Below are 15,462 nucleotides of genomic sequence, written 5' to 3'. Positions count from 1 at the left end.
TAATAACGATATGTATCTTTCAAGGATAAATCCGTTTTCAGAAATTATTTTTTTAATAAATGAAAAAAGTTCTTTTTTTTGTGGAAAAAACACATAGATGAAAGAATCTCCGTTATTTTTTTGATATATGAAGAATCATCGATCTGGCGAACAGAGGTACTTATATGATTTCCGACGTACTTACGCAGCTTAAAAAAACAACGATAATGCAGGCGATTATGCAGGCCGGCGTATCCAGAAAAGAGAGGTTTAGAGATTTAATTTCTTCCCGAAATCATTTATTTATTTTTTCATTTTTAATTATAAAACATGGTGTCTATAGCAAAATCTGGCTAGTCAATTCAAGGATAATTCCAGGATATTCCAGGTCAAAATTCTGATTTTTCCAAGATTTATCTCATCAATTAATTTTTATTATTTAATTAATTTTCATCGATTCGCACAATATTATATGCTTTATATTCAAGTTAGGATTCTATAAGTATATACGAATGAATTAAAACGCTAACATATTTGGAGCAATATTATTTATTGCTAAGTGATATCGAACGAACAACAATACAAACGATTTTTATACTATATTCTATTTTATACATTAAATTCAACTTTTCTATTGATAACTTATTGCATCTTTAAGAGAAAACTACTCAAACGCAACTTTTCTTTTTATTATTTCTTTCTTTTTTCCCGCTCTAATTTTTTTAGAATGAAAGAACGACCTAAATTCTAGGCCAGCCTTGAAATTTCAGGGAAATTTCCAGGAATTTTTCTGAATACATAAAATTCCAGTATAATCCAGGATCCAAGGATATTTAAGGATCGCTGAACACCATGTAAAAGAATATATCTTTACTTTTGACTCACCAAATAATTCTTTTGTTGTCACATAAAATATTTTTTCTCCTTGTTAAAACTACGTAAATGATTTCTGGAACTTTTGTTAGTGACAGTTTTGATTGCAGAGTGTCTGATACATAAGGAAAATTTACGCAAGAATTTTGAGCCGAAAAACAGAACATTATATATATATGTATGTACGTGTGTATATATATATATATATATATATAGCGCTGATATATTTATTAGCTAATAAATACTCTATTATTCACATTTCGTTTTTAATATAACTGTATTTTGCTTATACTTTCTTCAGGAAAGAAAAGAAAATTTATATAATTTACAAAACTTAATATTTATAATTGTTTCCATTTAAAATCTATTTAAAAAGAAAACAAGGGAGATATTCAAAGCTCTAAAATATTTAAAGAAACAATTCATTAATGCAAAAAATGGCTATTTAATATTTATGTGACAACAGAATTGATAAAGTCTTTCCCCCTCTAAAAAATCCTAGATGTGTCCATGATGATGATCCACGTACGCGAGATAATCCCTTATTAACGAGATCCTTAAATCCATTACCCGCGAATCGTAGTACGGATGTAAATTCAAAATGCAAAGAGTGCCAAGTTCAACAGACACAAATTATGTTCGATGTGTGTGTGTGTGTGTGTGTGTGTGTGTGTGTGTGTGTGTGTGTGATTATTTTCGTTTTCTTCTTTTCCGTTCACGCAATGCGGATGCACAACGTGCCGGATGAGATCGAATAAGATCCATATGAGTCATCGGGAATTCGAAACCCATTCAAAACTGGTTGTTTGACCAATGGAATGTAGCTTTTAATAGGGAACAAGCCTGCGGTTATTGATGGCTTATATCGCTTACGAAAGCGCGAGAGGATATACTCTCATGAAAGGAGAACGTTGATTATCGCGTTAATCATCATGAGTGCAATATGCCACACTATGAGTGAAGTTTTCAGAATCAATGTAGAGAAAGTCAATGAATAATTTCATATTAATGCTTTTCAAATTATTGTTAGATATCTGACAGAAGATAACGCTACACTTACCTTCGTTTAAAACTTCATCTTTCGAGCGTCAACAACCAGTTCTTGTTATAAATTAAGATAAAATGGCACATGTAGAAAACGGAATGCGATCTTCTCCTTTTATTTTCATCCGATATGTTAATTATCTGACGATAATTTGCCGAATTAAGAGAGCGCAAGCGAGAGCAAGAAAAAGTGCGCGCGCGCGCACGCACGCACGCACACACAATGTAAAAAACGTTTATAAAAATAATTCAAAGTAAATAAATTATAATGGGATATTAATAAGTACAGCCTTGAGAGATTTTATTGAGATAAAATATAAATGAGACAGAGATGAAAATTTTTTTTTTAAGCCATTTAATATTTATACGAATGTAATATACAATACGTTAGGTATGTACTCGTTTTTTAGTTAATTTACATTTCAATTGAGATGCTTTTGAAAGCAAGTACGGATCGAACGCATTCCGAGTTTTATTATTAATAAAATCGCTAAATCGCGTTAGATCGAGTTATATTTGCTTACGCGAAAGAAAGCGCGGCATAGAACAAAGGGAAAACCAACTTGATTGGTTGCGCCATGTTGTTGACACAGCTTCCGATTCAACTCCACTGCAATTATCGTTGTATCAACGATATAATGTGCATATGTATAATACATATGCATACGTACACTGTCCCCAAAAAGTTTCCGGACATGGAACTTAATTGCATAATATTCAGGTCACCGTAACTCGGTAAAAAATCATCGCAGACAAAAAAATAAAAAAGCATTTTAAAACTTAAAACTTATACTTTAGTATGCTTTTAACCGCCTTTAAAAAAAATTTTGTCTTTACAGTTCTGTATCTTAACAAATATCACGTTATTGTATTTCTTAAAATTACGTACATTTAACAGTGCGTAGTTTGATAAAAAGTTGTTTTCCAAAAAGTTCAATATTTTGAAAAACAGAAAAGCACGAAGATTTATATCTTCAAAATGCTTTTTTAAAAATTTTCTTACTGTTTTATTAAATATAAGTTTCAACCTTTAAATGCTTTTTTATTTTTTTGTCTGCGATAATTTTTTACCGAGTTACGGCGACTTGAATATTATGCAATTTTAAGTTCCATGTCCGGAAATTTTTCGAGGGCAATGTATATGCAATACATACATATCTACTTGCGCTTCTTTCTTCTCTTCCTCCTTTTTCTACTTTTTTGAACTTGTCTCAATTTGCGTTGTCGTCTGCACTTTACAAGTTCGCGCAGGTAACATTCAATTCAATTCAAATACTTACTACACGCTTATCTCGCATACGCCGTACGCAAGCGTGCAAATGCAGAGTTTAAACATACGAAACCTAATTGGTATTGATATCTCTTGCTATGTCAATGAGTATCCCAGACCAACAATGAATCGTAGATAGATCTTTTTTTGCATTGATATTATATCCGCAGAATAATCCTAATTTGTCTCTAGCTGTCTCTTATTTCTTCCCTCCCCCTGTTGCCCCACTGTCATTCCACCCACTTTCAGAGATGGATCAATTACAATGGTCGATTTTAGCTGCTCTATATAAAAAAAAAAGTATCATCACAATTGATAATAACACCTTGCATAAACATGGCTCAACAATGTTTTACACTACAGAAAGGAAGATAGATAGATAGATATAATAGATGTAGATAGATAAAGGGAGAAGAGAGAGATTTTTTAAATTCTATTCGCGATGCGCACAGTATGTAGTAGTCTCTTTCCCTTATCCATCCTTTTTCTTGTCTGTTTCTCTCTCTCTCTCTCTCTCCTTCCTTTCTTATTTTCACTTCTCCCCTTTTCTTTTTCTCATTCTGTATTTAAAAAAAAATCTTTATACAAATCTTGCTCATAATACGTACGCCAGCCAGTAACGTAGCAATTTTAATGCAGTTTATTTTGCGTACGCAATAACTTTCATAGAATTTTTATTCCATGTTCGTATATTCTGTTAAAAAAATGATAAGAACAACGAAAATAACTAATACAGAAATACTTAATAAAAATATCATTAAACCTCCACTGAATCGCCTAATATTTGTTGAAGAACTCGCATCCCATCTTGGAATTTATAATATACGTACGATTGTTCTAACGATGATCTAATAGAACACCTTTCCACCAAAATTATTTTCCCATCTTCCTTCTCCGTTAAATTCCAGATATTGCGAAAATAAATTGTCTGAATGAAGTTATTGATGAGACTAGAACTGGTCCATGCGCACACATGTACCTGTAATATAATCGTTATTTATTTTACCATAAAAACAGCGTCAGATTGAAAAACCATCAAGACTAAATATATAATTCTCGACTATTTAATTTTCCGACGATATTACTTATTTGAATTATGTAAGTTAATCTTTTTTGAAAAAGTTGGAGAAAAAATAGATAGAAGATGAATCAAAGTCGTATGTTTATCTAGATGATCATAATGAAATATGGATAATATGCTGGAGAAAGTGTATTAACATGTTTTATGTTTTAGAAGGAGAGAGAGAATACAGATTTGCTATTCAGAAAAGCAGAAATCAGTTTTTTCAAAGATACAAATAATTTCTTCCTTACATTCTTTTTTAAAATTCGTGAACACGACTTCATCGAATGGAGTATCAAGGCGCAAACTCTGGCGATACGCGACCTTGAATTATCATCATCTCCAGGAGCTTCGTCACTCAAGAGATAATCGTCCAAGTCATCTATCAAAAGCACAGAAGGTACTGCTGCATAGGTGTGCAATTTAAAAAGTTGTTCCACGAGAGCTTCGTAATCCAACAAATATCTGTGTAAATAAATATCATCGAGACGACTATGCGCGCTGTGTAAAATATCGATGCCATGCGCATGAATGAATAAACGTCGAATGTATAAATATCGTTAAATAAGATATTTATTTATTCTTTTTAAATAACAATTAAATCCAAGATGTATAAAGAAGTTGACAAATAGGAAAGCAGATGTAAAAAAACGTATTACATAATATAATACAATATAATATATAAATCTTACACGAATCTCATTAGTTTGAGCGCGGCGACTGATGGATTCCTTCTGTCGTGACAAGCCGCCGGTTGTTTTTCCAGAGGTATCGGGGTAATATAAACGACCCGTTGTCCCTCTTCCGCCCAATACGTCGCAGCCTAGGAGATGTAGGACAATGGAGGAAAATGTTTTCTTTCCACTTTAGGAAATATATCTCGTAGGAATATTACAGGAGACAGATAGATTTGGACATCGTTATTACGTCATTTACAGTCTTTATACGTTTGAACATTATGCCTACATACCTCAAACATAAAAGATTTACTCAAGTCTTTCGAGCCGCACAATAATGTAGTCTTGACATTTTTCGAAAACATAATTGATATATGTTAATGTGTAACTCTGTTATGATTGCGAGTAGCAATTGCTTTATCCACCGTTCGCAACTCGACAGGATATTCGAAATAACCTAACCTCACTCCTGCCGCGCTTTTCTTCGTCTAGTCTAGCTGTTTCTATTCGTTTCTAATCGTTAGTGTTATCCAATTTCTTAACTTAATTATTACATGGTACTTGTAAGTACATACATTGGTTGAAGAATGAAAAGTAAAAATTTGACGTATGCTCGGCTCAGCAAGGGAGAGATAACTGCAAGCCGCTAGTAATGCGAGTAAACCTCCAATGCTGATGTAAACATTGTAAACGACTTCGTAATCGTTGCTCGTATATGTTTTTGCTTTATTGCAGTTTTTGGATATAGAAATAATATAATTAACTCTACAGATAGATCTTGAGGCTTCCACGGGTGCTTTCTGTATGAAGGTTATCCGTTTTGCAGGTTTTCTCCGTGTCCAAATCCATTCTTGGAATGCCAACGTTTCGTGAACCTTGCAGTCCACTTCATCAGGGCGAGGAGCAGCCTCTGAGATACTGAGTAGCCTGAAGTGAACTGCAAGGTTCACGAAATGTTGGCATTCCAAGAATGGATTTGGACACGGAGAAAACCCGCGAAACGGATAACCTTCTACAGATAGATTTTCAAATAAAATAATTTAACTGTTAGAACTGTAATGAAATTTGGTAACATTATGACGGAAGTGTATAACGCGATACTTAGCTATTCGTATAAAACTTGCGCTCTATGTATAAAATACGAGACATTCAAATTTTAATTACAATTTAAATTACGCGTCTCACTAACGATGTGTGTTGTGACATGCTGGCCATATCATGTGATACTCTGAAATGTGTACTTTTTCGAAACAAATTGGTAGACGCCAAGTTTGATAGAACAAAGTTCATCCGAGTTAATGCATACGGTGCACAATAGTGTACCGATCAGAACAAATAAACTCATCAATTTGGTCAGCATTTTCTGCCGACGTGATATATATTCTTAAATGCCACAGAGATGCGATTCATTCTTGGCTTGACGTTGTCGTCAGCCTTCTCTGAAAGCCTTACTCCAGTGGTTGTGCATTGTTCCACACTTGGCTCAACCTCAATTCGCTTATATCTGTTGTTTTTACTGAAGATTACCTAGGTGCGAACAGGTCTACAAATTTTTTCAAGAGAGTATGGGTATGTTCTAAATTACGCATGAAGCGCATGATGCATCATTTGTCATTGTTCACCGAATAGTGAAGGATGCAATGATACATCATGCACTTCATACGTAATTCAAAACGCACCATATTTTAAAGTGACGTGCACGCCTCATTATCTGGACGCACAATTATAATTTGAATTTGAACGCTCCTCGTACATCATACATATACTCACACACAACAAAAACATACACACATACATACATTATATATATATATATACAGATACATTATATGTATATGAATAGAAATAAATATGTTAAAAAACGCGATCCTGATAGCCACTATCAGCCATACTGGAACTAGGTTTGGCTGGTCCTCCAGGTACTTGATGATGCGGATGACGCATATGACCAGGTCGTCTCGGTGGTGCAAGGTATTCAAACATGCTCTGAGTATGCTGCGCCAACATCTTGCTGAGATCGCATGGCATTGGATCAGTCCAGAAAAAATCATGATTTAGCGCGGAGTCAGAGTCACATCTTTTACTAGGATCGAGTATTAAAAGTTTGTCCAACAAGTCACAGGCATAAGGATCCTTCAGATACGGCTTCAGTCTGTCTTTGACCTATATAATATATATTAAATCATTAATTAATTAGTATCATTTATTGACTGACTCAAAATTTTAAATGCAATATAAAAATGTGTTACGTCTGATTCAACGTACGTTTAACTGACTGAATAGAATACTAATTTACGTGAAATTTTTTAAGTCAAGTGTAGCTTGTAGTCATGTCACTAGTCACATGCTTCCTTAAAATATTATGCAACTTTCGCAATGGAAATTATGGAATTTGCAATTTTCGCAAATTTTTTACCTTTCTTTTCTGCCCCTTGGGAAGATCCATTTTGGTAAATAGATCTAAATTTTCAACGCCAGGCCACACCTCGGTCGTTATCGAGCCACACAATTGTGAAATCAATATAAGCTGTTGTTGCTCGGTACTTCCCTGCATTATAGGAGACCTGCAGATTAGAAAGGCAAAATATATGATCGCGCATACAAAAATCACAAGTAAAAACATAATCATAGAATAATGTAAACCTTGTCCACATTTCTGCCATTATACAGCCAGCGCCCCATAAATCCACTGGTGGTCCATAATTTCTGTCACCAAGTAGGAGTTCTGGTGGTCGGTACCAAAGAGTAACAACTCTATTGGTATAACGATTCGAATGACCGTTTTTTGCACTGAATGCTCGTGCCAAACCAAAGTCAGCTAACTTTAATACGCCATTCTTTGTTATTAAAACATTAGCGGCTTTCATATCTCTATGTAAAATCTGTGAGAAATTAAATGTGTTGCTGAATGTAATAATTATTGTAACAATGTTAATAGCAACAAATAATGATAATATCACTAAATAACTTTATTCTATGATATTATTCTTCATGATAAACCATACCATCACAATCGTCATTTTAATAAATACAATTTTTTAAAACATTACTATTAGGCAAATACTTAACGAGAATATTAAAATATTTAAAGATATGTGCATGCACATATGCAGATTGAAATATAGAGTATGTAAAGATTATTGTTACTATTTTAATGGAAAATAATCTTGAATCTCTTTATTCTTTATCTTTATACTCATTCTTTATCTTTATTCTATATCTTTATACTTTCTATCAACAAATACTGATTAAAGACTTTTTTAGAACTTGACATTTTTAAAAGGACAAGTAAAACGGATAAGTAAATCCTTTCTTACCTTATTACTGTGTATGTAGTAAAGACCATTTAGTAACTGTTGCATAACCTTTTTTATTTCGCCTAAACTAAATTTCACATTTACATTTGACAGCAAACCAGCCAAGTCATGTTCGCAGAAATCAAATATCAGATAAAAAGTAGACCGATATCGATTATACTGAGTTGCTGAAAACATTATGAAATTAATTAAATTAGATTATACAACGTCAAAACCAATTGTTTCAATTACTATTTAACGCTGTTTATAAAATCATTCTTCATAATTAAAATATTCTCGGATATTTATAGTTATAATTTTTTTACATATTCTTCTAACAAGTAGATATTCTATTCTAATGGAAGAGTAAACTCCTATTCTCCTACGTGTACATATTAACAATTGTACAATAAATTAAAAGGTAAAGTAATATATATTTTTACCTCTTGTCCTGCAAATCTCTATAAGGTTGACTACATTCTCGTGTTTCAGCAATTGTAATATCTTTATTTCACGTAATGCCGTAATGGGAAACTGCAACAAGATTTCGATATACACATATAATAAATTAAAAATTTTTAAAAATATTGAATAGAGTAAAAGGTACATGTTGTTTGCGTAATATAAAGATTATGTTAACACAAGCGTTAATAAAAAATTTATAGCACAACATTTCAAAGTAACCTTAACAATCATAGAATTAAATGATATACTATACCATATAAAACAAACTTACTCCTTCTTTCTCATTGTCCATTAGTACCTTCTTCATTGCGACAAACTTTTTGTTTGTTTTTTTGTCCTTAGCTTTAAATACCTCTCTATGAAAAAAGAGAATACACATACATATGATACAAAAATTAGAAAATTTAAGGCAGACATAGTATTTATTCAGAATACTCTCCACACACCTCAAATCTTAAGAGTATGACTATGCTTACTTGTCTGTTAACTGAATAATTGTTATTGAAAAAAAAGATCTGAATCGGACAGGGTTGGCAAAAACCCAGCTTTTCCAGAAAAACCCAAATTTTGAGGATTTTTGTGAGTTTTTGTTCTAGGACTAGTATAGCCATCTAGTACAGCCCATCTATTGTTTTAAAAGCTTAATATCTGTTCGACAAAAATATAATCTCAAAAAGTTGTCCAATAGATATCAGGATTTAGGACCAGCATTTTATTAATATCATTTATGTTAAACAATTATTGCAACAGGTTTTCGATTAATTTGTAGATAAAAAATTAGTTTAATTCTTAATGTATGTTGTAATAAACTAATTTATTTTTAAAGATTCAATAAACGTTGCTCATGTTTTTTAACCGTTGTAACTACTAATTTTTGTTTAGCAATCTCAAGCTAGATATGGTATTTTACACATTTCAATTTATTCGCATGTAGGTCGTACTAATAACTTTTGGTAATAACTAATGCGTTCTAATAATTTTTTTAAATTTCATCATTATTTTGATTTTATTTACTAATACTTCAGTGATTATGAGGTTTTAACTTTGAAACGTTGGATTGATATTAATTGTAAACTTATAAGAGCCATATCACAGGTACATTTTTAAAAATTATGTATTTCTAATAACGTTTTTCCATCACATTTTTCTAATAATTTCTTTCGCAACTTACAATTTAAATATTATAAGGTCAATCAAAAATTAGATAAGATACTATATTCAAAGAAAAAAATTTTTTAATTAGAAATATTTGATTTACATAATCAATACATTCTCTTAATAGAAAGTGTTTTTTTTTTTTCATCTAATTTATCAAACGTATTATCGCAGTATGTTTGGAATGATTTGGTTAAACATTATTCGATTTGTTTTGAAAACTTTCGAAAGACTGCTTTTTCTCGCCATCCAACGACGAAATAGTTAAATTCACTTGACAATAAGATGACGTTAAAGATTTATTTCAATTTTATATCATTTTATTCATAATGTTAAACGTATTACGTTCAACTTGTGATATGACTTCTTGTTTTTAATATATTGAATCTTTCTTTCCAATGTTTAATTATAATTAAACTGACATAAATGAACTGAAATATATAAAAATAAAATATCTAGCTCGAGATTGTTAAGCAAAAATAGTAGTTAGAAAGGTCAAAAAACACGAGCATTTTTTTTTAGTTTATTGAGTTTTTGTTTAAAAATGCGAATGTATATTAATATTATGTAAAACAATGAAATTTGACATGCATCAGGGTTTTTGTAATTTGTACTTGGGTTTTTGTAAACCCTGGGTTTTTCTGTGCCAACCCTGAAATCGGACAAATCACGGAGAAGAAATCTCTCGATAATCGGCCATAACCTTAAATATCGCATGATCTAAACGTAAGATTCTTGCTTACCCGAAAGTTCCTTGGCCAATTTTCGCAACTTTTTCATATTTGGAAGATTCATCGCAATATGGAAAATCGAATTCCTCGATGTATTTTTCCTTTTCCTTCGTATTCATTCTAGTCGCATATACTAACGTAAACAATACAATACGATACAACCAAAAACTTGCACAAGAGACTTCTAATGGCTCCCGCACAATGCCGCGCCACAGTATATACTGTGCTAATAATGGGCGAGTTCAAGACAGCAAAGCAGCTAGGCATGCTTACCGAGCGATTGAATATGATTGGTTGGATCTATAAGTAATAACCAATTATGTTCATTTGCTCGGCGAGCAGGCTAGCCGCTTTGTCTACTTGAACGCGCCCAATGTTTTTCACTGGCAAAATAATTCTATGTTCTTAAGTCGGTCTTGCCTTGGCTGCGTTCCACTTAAAGCTGGTTCTACATTAGTCGCATCGCAGCGTTGCAGGCGTTGCGGTCCAATCAACATCAAGCTAGCTCGACTCTGATTGCGACTAATGTAGAACCAGCTTAATATAAAATCAGCTTAACGCTCACAATGCTCATGGATTATTTCATCCTTGTTGTTTATCAAATGTTAAACAAGGACAAACGATGTTCTCAAGCGTTGCGAGCGTTCAGTGGAACGCAAACCCTTGCAAAACTTCTAGGCCGGTATTCATAGTCGGTTCTTATTTCAAGACCGGTTTAAGTAATGGCTTAAGTAATGCCTTAAGACGCTAATGCGGCTCTCTGATTAGTTCATGATACCTCAAGGTTGAACTTAAAACAGTCTTGAATTTAAGATCTGACTATGAATACCGGCCCTAGAAATGATGTAATACTATTTCCGCCACGCGGCAAAAGTTGAATTGAATTCAACTTTTGTCGTGCGGTGGAAATTATATATCTATTATACTTCCGAGCAAGCGAAACGTTGATTGGCTATTACTCCAACTTTCGCCGCGCGGCAAGCGTTGCCGCGTCCAGTGTGCAGGAACCATAAGTCTGGATCTAAAATAGGTGTTTTAAGCCTTAAGTTGTAAGAATTTGACCAATTACAGTCGAATCCGAGGGGAATAATCGACTGTGATTCGCCCATTTCTTATGGCTTAAGTCTTAAAACACCTATTGTAGATCCGGACTTATGGTTAGTCTCTGATTAAAGGGTCTCTAGCTTAAGTTAGTGCATGAACCAATCAGAGAGCCGTATTAACATTTTAAGACATTGCTTGAGATTAATGCGGAGTCTACAATAGAAGTCGTAACGGTCGTAGGGTCTTAAATCGTAGAAAATTGACCAATCACTGTCGATTATTCTTTTCATATTCGACTGTGATTGGTCAATTTTCTACAACTTAAGTCGGTAACCAATGAACATGTTAGGAGCTGTAAGCTTATTGGCTACCGCATCACATTTTGCCGCGCGGTAAGCTTTTTCGCGTCCAATGTGCAGGAGCTATTACACCACTGTAAAATTTTCAAAAAATCGATTTTTTTTATTGGCTTAAAAGATACTTTGAAACCTCTAGAATACGGAGGAAAAAGATTTATACCTGCCCGTAATCGTTTTCATTGAATTCTCGACCCTTTTTCCGAGCGCCTCGGATGGCTCTGAAACGACTACCTGCGCAAAACCGTTGCCCGTGCGGCAGATACTGTTCTGACCGCCCATTTGAGTTCTATCTTAACGAAATCACCGATAGATGTCTTGAGAAGTATGTTAGACGCCGAGTCAAAGAAAGTACGTTAGTATTGCGTCATCTCGTCGCTTGAAAGGACGTAAATTCGTCGCATAAATTCCTTGGATACACGATTTTTTGTGTAGCGCTGAGTTTTTACAGTTTATTCGCAATCTTAAAAGTGTCATTAAGTTACAATGAGTGACAAAAAAGTGTACACGGGCAAGAAAGGAACAAAAACATCGTACTCAACGCGGCGTCGAAGCAGCGTGACAAAACGACGACCGTTAAATAGATTCGAAGTAGAAGATGGTTCGTCGGGAGTTAGTGCTTCTGCTAAAAAACGTTGAAAGTTGATCATGACGATATAGATGTAAAATGTGAATTTGGTTATAGAATAATAAACTATTTTACCGTTTTTTCTGCTATTTCGCAACATGTGAAGTGTAAGACGTGTAATTCAGACATAAAGTTTGATGAAACAAGTCCTCGGGGTTTAGGATTCAAAATAACGATCTCTTGTTCGAATTGCCCAAGAGTTGAAATTCCAAGTAGTTCATTCATAAAAAATGCATATGAAATTAACCGTCGAATCGTACTAACAATGCGAATATTAGGAGTGGGGCTAACTGGAATAATGAAATTTTATGCATTCATGGAATTACCTCGACCGATATTCCAATCTTTTTACGACCGAATAGTGGATACGATTTCAATCGGAACGGCAACGTGTGCGAGAGGCCAGTATGAAGAAAGCGGCAAAAGATGTGAAAAAAAAAAGTGAAGAAAGTGGAGAAATTAGAGGAATAACTGTATCCGGTGACGGGTCGTGGAGAAAACGGGGGTTTTCGTCACTTTTCGGAATTACGTCATTGATTGGATGGTTTACGGGAAAAATCGTCGACGTTGAAGTAAAATCCAAATATTGTAAGACTTGCGAGCACTGGAAGAGAAAAGAAAATACAGCCGAGTATGAAGAATGGTTCCTTACACATGCCAATCAATGGGCGAGTTCAAGACGGCAAAGCGGCTAGGCGTGCTTACCGAGCGATTGAATATGATTGGTTGGATCTATAAGTAACAACCAATTATGTTCATTTGCTTGGCGAGCAGGTTAGCCGCTTTGTCAACTTGAACGCGCCCAATGTCAGTCAAATCACGAAGGAAGTCTGGTAAAATGGAAGTAGACGCTTGTCGTCGAAATGTTTGAACGCTCCGACACATTACACGGTATGAAGTACGTAAATTACATCGGTGATGGGGACAGCAAAACCTTCAAGGGCATCATGGATAAACAACTATACGACAATTTTGAAGTGAAAAAGAAAGAATGCATTGATCATGTGCAAAAGAGGATGGGCATACGATTGAGAAATCTTAAAAAAACAGTTAAAAACCTCGGCGGAAAAGGCAAATTAACTAATAAGTTAATTGATCAATTGACGATATATTACGGCTTGGCGATACGGTGTAATCCGAATTCGTTAAAAAATATGAAAAATGAAATATGGGCGACCTTATATCATAAAACATCAACCGACGAAAATCCCCAGCACGAGCTGTGCTCCGAATCTTGGTGTAACTGGAAGAAGGTCTGGAAGAAGGTACAAGCAACGAATTCCTTACGTGACTTCCATCATAAGCCGCTACCGGCTGATGTTTTTGAAAAATTAAAACCGATTTATGTGGATTTGAGTCGCGACGAGTTGTTCAATCGGTGCTTAGGCGGATATACTCAAAACAGTAACGAAAGCTTCAATGCGACCGTATGGAACTTAGCTCCTAAATCTTACTTAAGTGGCAAGAAAGTATTGCAAATAGCGACTGATATTGCTGTTTGCAATTTTAATGACGGACTAAGTAATATTTTACGAATTATGCAAGTTTTGGAGATGACAATTGGACCTCAGTCTTACAATTTTTGCGTCGAAGCGGACGCTGCGCGGATAAAGCATGCCGAGGTGTCACTGTTGTAGCGAAAGAAGCGCGCTCCAGCCTAAAATCGACAAAAAAAGAAAACGAAGAGGCCAATTTTAATTTAGAAGGGCAGTTTTATGGTCCAGGAATAGCAGATTAATGGTAAAAAATTTTAACTGTCAAATTTTTTATTTTTTCATATCCATAACAGAACTCAAAACTTTAAACGTCGTTTTCTCAACACACGTTTTTTCATCACAGCACGCAGCATAACTTAAACAATTTTTATTTTGTTCACTCAAAATTTTTACCACAGCTTTAAAAGGACATTCCGCAAAGAAATACGTAGGGGATTTTCGATACGTTGAATTTTAGATTTTATATGTACAATTTAATCTTCATTTTTTGGTCAAAAATTGGACTGTTAACTTCAAATGCTCGCCAATTACGCAAAAATGAATATTTTCAAAATCCTCTACGTATTTCTCTAGCTATATTCACGTAGATTAAGAAACAATTTTTTAATTTGTTCCAGATTCAATCCTACGACACTTAAAGTACCTTTTCATGTTGATGCTCGACGCTCATTTTCGGCGTCAATATAAATCACGTGATAGAAATTGACGAATATCAGCGTTAATTTTGGTTACATGACCTATTTTGACCCTGAAAATGAGCGTCGAGTGTTGGCATGAAAAGGCACCTTTACACTGCGTACCGCGGAGGACCTCAAATTTAACCAGGCTCGCGGAAACTGCTCTATCGCCGCCATTTTTCAACTTTTTGCTGCGAAAATTTTTGTTTAAATACTTCAATACATGCTTAAAAACATCCTTGAATATTATTATCTTCTTACCCTTCCTTGCACCGAAAAAAAATCGTAAAAATACGCTTCTTTTTCACAAGTTATAGTGGTGTAACCCCTTAAGGTGCATTCACATGCAAGCGTCAAACGTTAAGCAGCTGAAGCAACAACCAATCAACGAGACGATTTTTACAACGTAATGCCTAATTCGCATTCGTATGTACGTGACCGGACAAAACCTCCGGTTGTAACAATTATTATTTTAAATCGTTTGTATTTCGTATGAAGAGTTTTGAAGTGCAAATAAAAAGGTTTATGAGTCATTCTATTAATTACAATTAATCATTCTTTTTTGGACCATGTACATACGTACTTGACCGAAATAATTAACCGGATCTAAATTCAACAAAGTTTATACATGGAATCGTTTGTATTTCGTATGAAGAGTTATGAAATACCACATTAAAAACATTTGTGAGTCATCCAGACATTTTTAAT

At 34.1% G+C, this 15,462-nt stretch overlaps 2 protein-coding genes across 2 annotated transcripts; both read right to left on the bottom strand.

The window, feature by feature from the left end:
- Positions 1–3,910: 3,910 nt before the first annotated feature.
- On the bottom strand, positions 3,911–5,793 carry LOC108724403 (uncharacterized). Its single transcript, XM_018450759.1, has 4 exons — positions 5,200–5,793; positions 4,922–5,052; positions 4,481–4,694; positions 3,911–4,145 (listed from the first exon to the last, which is right to left on the bottom strand). The coding sequence occupies exons 1-4, from the start codon at positions 5,269–5,271 to the stop codon at positions 3,924–3,926; spliced, it is 639 nt and encodes a 212-aa protein (XP_018306261.1). The 5' UTR covers positions 5,272–5,793; the 3' UTR covers positions 3,911–3,923.
- A 951-nt stretch (positions 5,794–6,744) lies between these two features.
- Cdk9 (Cyclin-dependent kinase 9) lies at positions 6,745–10,754 on the bottom strand. The gene is made up of 7 exons (XM_018450758.1): positions 10,566–10,754; positions 8,939–9,023; positions 8,646–8,736; positions 8,224–8,390; positions 7,550–7,788; positions 7,323–7,470; positions 6,745–7,069 (listed from the first exon to the last, which is right to left on the bottom strand). Exons 1-7 carry the CDS (start codon positions 10,670–10,672, stop codon positions 6,761–6,763), a joined length of 1,146 nt encoding a protein of 381 aa, XP_018306260.1. The 5' UTR covers positions 10,673–10,754; the 3' UTR covers positions 6,745–6,760.
- Between the last annotated feature and the right edge of the window lie 4,708 nt (positions 10,755–15,462).

The sequence above is a fragment of the Mycetomoellerius zeteki genome, unplaced genomic scaffold (genome assembly GCF_001594055.1).
Source record: "Mycetomoellerius zeteki isolate Tzet28-1 unplaced genomic scaffold, Tzet1.0 scaffold296, whole genome shotgun sequence".
Taxonomy (NCBI): Eukaryota; Metazoa; Arthropoda; class Insecta; order Hymenoptera; family Formicidae; genus Mycetomoellerius; species Mycetomoellerius zeteki.
The sequence above is the reverse complement of the archived record's forward strand: the minus strand, read 5'-3'. Positions and strand labels throughout refer to the sequence as shown.